This window comes from Hordeum vulgare, chromosome 5H (genome assembly GCF_904849725.1).
Source record: "Hordeum vulgare subsp. vulgare chromosome 5H, MorexV3_pseudomolecules_assembly, whole genome shotgun sequence".
Classification (NCBI taxonomy): Eukaryota; Viridiplantae; Streptophyta; class Magnoliopsida; order Poales; family Poaceae; genus Hordeum; species Hordeum vulgare.
In genome coordinates, this window is record NC_058522.1 from 22,879,307 (window position 1) to 22,888,072 (window position 8,766).

General features: G+C 45.7%; 1 protein-coding gene across 1 annotated transcript; it reads left to right on the plus strand.

Moving 5' to 3' along the window:
* Positions 1 to 410: 410 nt before the first annotated feature.
* LOC123395995 (outer envelope pore protein 16-2, chloroplastic-like) lies at positions 411 to 1,801 on the plus strand. Its single transcript, XM_045091021.1, has 6 exons — positions 411 to 638; positions 753 to 870; positions 992 to 1,023; positions 1,127 to 1,160; positions 1,251 to 1,318; positions 1,426 to 1,801. Exons 1-6 carry the CDS (start codon positions 513 to 515, stop codon positions 1,567 to 1,569), a joined length of 522 nt encoding a protein of 173 aa, XP_044946956.1. The 5' UTR covers positions 411 to 512; the 3' UTR covers positions 1,570 to 1,801.
* Positions 1,802 to 8,766: the final 6,965 nt, after the last annotated feature.

Here is an 8,766-nt window from a genome sequence, read left to right on the forward strand (position 1 = left end):
CCGGTCAAGATTGGGTGACCAAATTTCAATTGAAGACCTCAATTGATTGTGAGGCTTTCAATCCTAAAAAGTTTAATGATATATAGTATATATATATATGCAAATTTCTCAAGAAAAAGACTATATATGAAAAAGGAAAGGTGTGAAACGGGAAATAGCCGCACACCTCGCCCGGGCGGTAGTAGCGTGGTGACCACCTTGGCTCGGCCACAACGGCTCTCCTGCCACGCGCCCCTCTACCTCCAAGAACGCCGAGAATCGTCACGAAGGCTCTGCCGCCTGCCGGCACCACGGGCTCGCGCACGCACAGCCCGCCACGACCACCATGGGCGACACGTCGCCGCGTGACCACCCACACGTGTAACCCCCCGCGTCTCCCCGGCTCCGTTCATAAGACCGTTCCCGTCGCCTCCACCGTTCGGCACTTCTCCATCGTGTATCGCCGGCCAGCCCATACGAGCAGCAAGCGAGCTCAGAGAGAGGTAGAAGAAGACACGGACGCTCGAGGAGAGATGGGCAGCAGGCTCGACGCGCGCACGCTCAAGGACGAGGTGGCGAGCATGGACCGGCGCCCGCTCCTCGACCTCGGCCACCCGCTCCTCAACCGCGTCGCCGACAGCTTCATCCGCGCCGCCGGAGTACGTGCCTGTCGATCTCATACGCGTGCTCTGCTCCATTGTTCTTCTCCTGCTCGCTCCGTGTTTTAAGTTTAACTGATCTGACTGCTCCGGGCTGGCATGCATGCATGGCAGGTCGGGGCGGCGAGGGCGGTGTCGCGGGAGGCATACTTCGTCACCGTCGAAGGGATGGGAGGAGACTCGACGGGGCTGGACACCAGCGCCAAGAGGAGCAACTTCTCGAGCGCCAGAGGTAATACTACCACTCAACTCATTCGACCAACTACCGTCCATGGTTTATTAGTACGTACTACCTTTTTCTCTCTCTGTTCTCGTTAGAGCCTGATCTGACGAAATCGACTCACTCTTCACAGGGGATGACGGCCAGAAGTCGCTCGATGCAGTGGTAAGCTGCCATGCTTGCTTTCCAAGGCTAAAATCATCTGTTTCGACAGCAAATTCTTCTCCCTCTGACCACTAATTAACTTCCTCACACCTATACTCCCCAGGTTAAATCGGCAGGCAAGGAGGCCATCCAGTGGGGTGAGCATTCATTTTAGCATCAGCTATAATTATTTTAGCTCCATTTTTTTTAGCACAACTCGTACTAATATGTACTTGTTCGTCCGGCAGGATTGGCAGCCGGGGTGTACTCCGGGATAACGTACGGCCTGAGAGAGGCCAGAGGGCACCATGACTGGGTTGGTTTCTCGATCTCTACTTGTCTCTAGATATTTATCTACTTGCTGTTTCAGAATTAACTAACTGGTCGGTGCTTGTTAACCGGATGATGATGATGCTGCTGCAGAAGAATAGCGCGATAGCAGGGGCGATCGCCGGAGCAGCCGTCGCGCTGACAGGGGACAACGGGCACTCCGACCACGTCGTCCATTTCGCCATCACCGGAGCCGCACTGTCGAGCGCGGCGACCATGCTCTCAGGCATATTCTAAGCCATGGAGCGTGGGGCTAGGGCTAAAGAAATTCGGGGCAGCTCTTGAAATGTGTAGCGTTTCCCTTGATTTCTCCATGTACCTTCGACAGTTTGCGCACTCTGCCCCATCTGCTAGCCAGCCCTGCAACTAAGCAAGTCCGAATCTCGTTAGAATTTCTCCATGTACCTTGGATAATCTTGAAATGTGTTTTATCTATGGCACTTCAGAATGCTCAGGAGTTGGCCTCGAATTAATCCTCTATATGACCACATAGATGTGTAGATGAGGGTACATACAGTTGCTGGAGGAGCAAATTGCTCAAAACAGCCACATTTGTGGCTAGAGTATTCTAAAACCACGGCTTTTGCCAAAAATCACGAATCACCGCCATTTCTATAGCAAATGAGTAACATTTAAAATTAAAAAGTTCAATCGCGCACAACAGCAAAAATAACGGGCGGGACCCGTCTGTTTGGGTTGATGTGGCAAAGACTAGTGCTAGTACTTGTTGATGTGGATGGGGCCCCACTTGCCAGCCACACCTCTTATCTCCTCTGTCCTTTCCTTCTTCCTCCCCATACACTTAATTATCTCTACTCTTATCTCTACTTCTATAAAAATGGAGTTGGTGATGATGGTGTGCCTGCCTTTGGGTTATGTGTACGGTTCGATCTGGAATTTGCGGTAGATTGAAACGGTTTAAGTTGAAACTAAGACATGTTGAGCGAACCACCAAAACACGGTTAGTCTAGAGGTTTCTCCTTCTCCGGCGAATCAGATTATTCTAGAACCCCGCCAAATTTCCTCGCCGTCGGCCCCTCACCTCTCTTTCTCCGTCAGCTCACCTCTCTTTCTTGCGTGGTCATGGACCCGAGGCCGGCCTGAATCAGTTCGCAAGGTGTCGTGTAAGAGCCTGAGGTCAGGGAATGCTTCGGAGAAGTGAGCAACCCCGGATGGCATTTGGCAAAAGCTCTTGCATCAGGCGTTGTGCAAAACCTGAAGCTTTTTAGCGGCATTTCTCAAGAGCACGCAAACACAGCAACTCTATTGCCGTCCAGAGTCGTTGGCCTGCCTATTGTATCATCTTCATCATTGGCATATGCACGTAGTAGCAAATTATCATTGCAAAATGTTGTGGCTAGGCTACAGTATTTGTCGTGTTAATTATGCATTCCTTACTTTCTGATACGGTGTCATGTCTTATTTTTCTCTATGTTCATTGCTTCTATTGACTTTAGATCGTGCATATGTGGAGAAACGTCCGATTTTGCAAGCCACATCCCGGATATTTGTTTCCATTGTTTGTTCTCAAACATTTTCTTTGCAGGAACCTGGTTTTTCCCTGGTTGATGTGAGAAAGTTACAAGTGGTCCAATACTAATGTTTTTGTATGTACATATACATATGCACTCACCCCTTATATATATATATATATACATATACATATATATACATATATATATATATATATATACATATATATATATATATATATATATATTTGCGATGAGCTTTTATATATTTATGATTAAGAGTATCTTTTACTTTATGTTTTGTTTCTTTGCCCCGTACAAAAGGTACTCAAAGTGATGTCCATTGGTTTTTTTGCCTAAATACACTGCAGACCTTCTAAATGTTTTTTTTCCTTTGTCTAAATATTTTACATATGGTTATATATACTCCTCTGTCCTAAAATAATTGTCTCAAGTCTAATACAACTTTGTACTAAAGTTAGTACAAACTTAAGACACTTATTTTGGGACAGAGGGAGTACTACATACCGTTTTTCGGTAGAAGATGAAGCGAGAGCTCAACGGCTAATATTGTTGGCAATTATGTTTTGAGCGAACAACTAAAAGAAGGGTATACTATGCTTGGCGAATGGGTCTAAAATATTGCTTCTCCTCATGGCGGCGCTATATGCAGATTCTTGTAATGGTTAATGGGGTGTCGACTGGTGGTGGATCCTATGCTAACCGAAAGCTTGATGGGGTCATCGCAATTGTCAAATATGTGTGGACGGATTTTCTATTTGCCACATGTTCTCTGTCTCCTTAATATGGATTATGGAACAACAAAGAGGAAGCTAGATAGAAAGAACAATAAGTCTACCGCAAGGTAAAAATTGAGAAGAAGATGTTTATAGCTTGAATGAGGGGGTTCATAGTCAGAAATCATATGTTTGATTTTGCTAAATATGTACTTATTAACAATATGGCATCACTTCGATTGATGTCTTGTCTTTTATTGTTCGGTAGGATCCTTACACTTCTCACCTGATCTTTTGTGATTCCGTAACGTAGCACGGGCATCTAACTAGTCTCCTCTCCTTTCCTTCTTTCACCCCACTCCGGCTAGCTGAGCTGCTTTCGCTAGGCTGAGCTATCATCCGCCCGCTCCGGCGAGGCCGAGTGGCCGTGCACCCTCGCCTTACCCTGGTAGTTCGAGTTGTCGTGCGCCCGTGCCTCGGCCTGCTCCTTGCCCTGACCCGCTCCGGCGAGTTTGAGCTACCGCGTCGTGGATCGAGTCCAGTCGGCGGAGGCGGACGCGGCCGTACCAGCTACGAGACGCTGGCGTGCTGCTCGGGCAGAGCATCTCCTCACGGCCAGATGCTCTCGTCGTGGCCGGCCACTCGTGAGTCGACGCCGGCGACGACGGTGCAGGGGCCCTGTGGCGGTGGGGTTCGAGGCCAGTTGGCGGAGGCGATGCGGGGACCCCGCGTCGGCTTTTTGGACGGGAAATAGCGGCGGAGGGTGGATCTGGAGGCGGGACATTGATTCCCGTCGGGTCTGGAGTTCGGCGGTGCGGCGGCGCCGACGAAGCTCCATGGCATGGGTCCTGCGTACAAAGAGAGGGAAGTGAAGTTTGAGAGAGAGAAGAACTAAAGGAAGACATTTTTTTGTTTTGACCTTTGAGGCAAACAAAATTCAGAATTGACCTCACTTTCAAAAAAAATCTAATCTAACCTCTCCCATGACGCCAACATGCCTGGCATGTGGGTTGCACGGGAGATGTCAGGGACCTTCTGGTACGGAGCCCGCTCGATCGACAGATCTGTTGACTCGCTGACGTGGTAAAGGGCCAGACGTTGGCGTCTGGTCTGCAGGCCCAGAAGCCACGGACCTTGGCGTATGGCCCTGATAAGTAAAGTATCCCATGGGATAGTGGGTGGGATCCACCCCACTCACTCTCCCCCATCCAGCCTGATCTTGTTCCTTTTATTCTGTTCTTCCCCTCTCTCCAACACCTCAAGCCCCCCATCAAAAGGGTAAACTTTGGTTAGTGATAGGCTTAAGAAAATAGTTACCTGAATAGTCACTCTTTGAAATGCAGGATGAGACTGTTCATTTACGCTCAGGTTTCTGCTGAGGCGACGACGAAGCGTGAACGCAAATTTATTGAGAAAAAAATAAACCACTAGATGAAAGTCATTGATGCGTTGAATGCGGCGTGTAGAGCCTTTTCAAACCTCTATTTTTGTAAGGGTATTTCGAAAAATTTAATCGAAAAGAAGGAGAGCCAGATCACCAAACTCAAGAAGACGGGAAAAAGTTATAGGCGTGATCTTGCAATGCAAGTTGCATTGTGCGCAATAAGGGAAGATCATGATCAGTTTAACATGAAAAACCATGGTCAGGTCATTGATTGATTAGTGAGGCAACCTTTTTCATTGCTACCGAAGCAGGCTTCTCGTTGGGCATGGGTAAGAAAGAAATGATGTTCTTTGCTGCAACCCGGAACCTTGCGCCAAATAGAATGGATGTTCATTACCATGAGCCTATGTAACCTTTGTCATTTGAAACTACAATGACATGTACCCATTTGCTTAACTTGTTCTCATTTAAACTATTATGACATGTATCTTTATCATTTAAACTTCCTGGATATCTTGGTGTTGTATGTCATATTGGTCTTTTGTTATGATATTCTATTGCTTAAACTCCCTAAAGATCATTTGAATCCTCTTTAGGCCACACGCCGGGGTCCTTGGCATTTGGTTGCCCTGTTCAGGCCAGACGCTAGAGTCCTTGGCGTCTGTTGCTCTGTAACATACGAAAGAAAATTCATAGAAATTCCATGACATCAAAGCAATTTCATAGCAAGTTCACAAATTAAAGATAACATAAAAAAGTGCACTTCACGACAAGTTCACGAATTCAAGATAACATAAGAAGTTCGCTACACGACAAGTTCATACAAATTTAACGAGCATATGACAAGTTCCTGTAACCATATGAAGTGGCACTCGAGAACTACAAAGGACATTTCTTGCTCACTTTCTTCTTCCTTTTTTCGTGGCTTTCCCCTTTCTTGTATGCACTTCCTCTTCCCATTGCTCTTCCTCTCCCTCTTCATCTTCCTCTTCTTTGCTACACTCCTCCTCTTGTCTAGTCATCCCCATATTCAAAAGATTTTGAGGATACTCCACACTATGAAACCGAGAATTAAATTTCTTCTTTCTCGGCACATGACGACGAGTTGATGGATATACTTTTCGTCCCTCGTTGGTTACCCCAAGTTGAAGGTGGAGATGTAGTCAGTAACAGATTTTCCTTACATGGAGACTGTAAGGTTTATCGAACCAGGAGGACTCCTAGGCTCAACAAGTAGGTGTCTTCTACCCTGGCGCTAGCAGAAGACGTGGACCTACACACACAACAAATAACTCTGCTCCCAACGAGTACAGAGAGGTTTTCAATATCTCCGGCCTTGTAGTTTGCAAAGGATCAAAATACAAGCGGGAAGGTAATAGTGATTGCAACGGAAAAGTAAATGAAAGCAGTAAATGATGGAGGTGTAAACGATGATCGTGATATGGATCGGAGTCACATGATGTTCAATAGTGAGGTCTCTCTCCCAAAAGACGATAAACAACTATGCTTGGATAAACAAATCACAGTTGGCAATTGACAGAATTATGATCGCACCGCAATGCTAATTATGCTACTTGATAGTTAGAGGTTCAATAGTAATGGGCAGGACGCCAAGACAAGTAGACTGTTTATTCATCAGCATCTACTTACTAATCATCCACCTTGAGATATCTATCCAAAACATCTCGCCGGTATTCAGTTGCGAGCCCCACCCAAACTGTAAACTCAAAGCAACGGACAACTGCATTAATGAACTATGCGTAAGGTAAACAATCCTTGCAACCATGGTCACAAGCACCGTTGTTTTCTCCCTCGTGGCAACAAGCACATCCCCTAGTCTCATGTTTCTGTCACTCAAGCTAGATATCGAGGGGCATGAACCCACAATCATGCATAACACTCCCTCTTGGAGTTACAATCTACTACTTGGCCAAAGCAATAAATAGCAACAGAGAACATGCATGAATCACTAAGGAACATAATATAAAAGGATAACCAAATATATAACTCATAACAATCTGAACATAATCTCATAATCCATCATAACCCAACAAACCGAGCATAGCAAAAGCAAGAAAATTACATAGATGCCTTGATCATGCACGGCAGCTCACAAGGACTAACCATTGAAGCACAAGATTGGAGAGAAGACATCACATAGCTACTGGTCATGGACTCGTGGTCCAAGGAGGACTACTCACGGCACATCCGGGAAGTATCCATGGCGGTGGATAATCTCACGGAGGTCAATCCTCCCTCCGGTAGGGTGCCGGGAAGAGGTCTCCTGATGCTCCCGATCTTGGAAGCGCTACGGAGGAGGAACGATGGAGAAATTCGCGATTCCAGAAAGTCTGTAAGGGTTTCCTCTCGGGACTCTAAATATAGGCCAAAGGAGGACACCGGAGAAGGTGGGACCCACCCAGGCGACCTCCTGGCGTGGCCTAGGGCCTTGTCGTGTCAGCAGGCCGCCTGGGAGGCCCCTGGCCCCCTCTGGCCCATCTTCGGTGATCCTGAAGCTTCTGTTTCGCTGCTTTTTTGTATATTTTTTTTGGAATTTTTTGGGCTTCCGAAAATTGGGTAAAAGCCCCTGCAAACTAGACATGAGCAGACATAAACTGGCACTGGGTGCACTGAGTTAGTAGGTTAGTCCAAATATGTGTAAAATGATATAAAAGTGTAGCAAAACATATAAAAATGTCACCCAAAAGATCATGGAACAAGCAGAAATTATAGATACGTTTGGGACGTATCAACATCCCCAAGCTTAATTTCTGCTCGTCCTCGAGTAGATAAATGATAACACAATAATTTCTGTGGTGACATGCTAACACACATTTGAGAACTTCAAATTAAAGCAAGTGATATATGCAATTCAAGTCAAGACAATAACAAGCAAGAGTTTATATCTAGTATTGAGTTTAGCAAAGTAAATACATCAAGGTGCAAGAGCTCTCGCTGTCCGTGACTCGAATGTCTCCAAATGGTGTTTGCGTGCAAGAAGTGGGAGATGGGTTGAGATCATAAAATATATTTTTAATTGAGAACTCAATCTACTAAGATTTCACACTTGGTCTCCTTCGGAATCTTATTTTGACTCATCCCCGGACCACTAGTCAAGCACAAATCAAAATGGTCCTCTCCCTTTCGATTTTGAGCACTCATGCAATGGATGAGCGTCAGCAAGATATGTTGGCACTTAGGGTGGCAAATAGAATAATGATGGGGAAGGAAGACAAAAAGGTGTGAAAGGCTCACATCAATGAGGACAACCATAGGCGAGAGAAAAGCCAAATGATAGATATGATGTGAGGAGTAGGGATTGCCATGTAACAGATGCACATATGAGTTAAGGTAAGCTCTCCAATGGAACTACTGGGGGTGCATCCAACTGTTGGAAATATGCCCTAGAGGCAATAATAAATTAGTTATTATTATATTTCTTAGTTCATGATAATCGTTTATTATCCATGCTATAATTGTATTGATTGGAAACACAATACTTGTGTGGATACATAGACAAAACACTGTCCCTAGTAAGCCTCTAGTTGACTAGCTCGTTGATCAAAGATGGTCAAGGTTTCCTGGCCATAGGCAAGTGTTGTCACTTGATAACGGGATCACATCATTAGGAGAATCATGTGATGGACTAGACCCAAACTAATAGACGTAGCATGTTGATCGTGTCATTTTGTTGCTACTGTTTTCTGCGTGTCAAGTATTTATTCCTATGACCATGAGATCATATAACTCACTGACACCGGAGGAATGCTTTATGTGTATCAAACGTCGCAACGTAACTGGGTGACTATAAAGATGCTCTACAGGTATCTCCGAAGGTGTT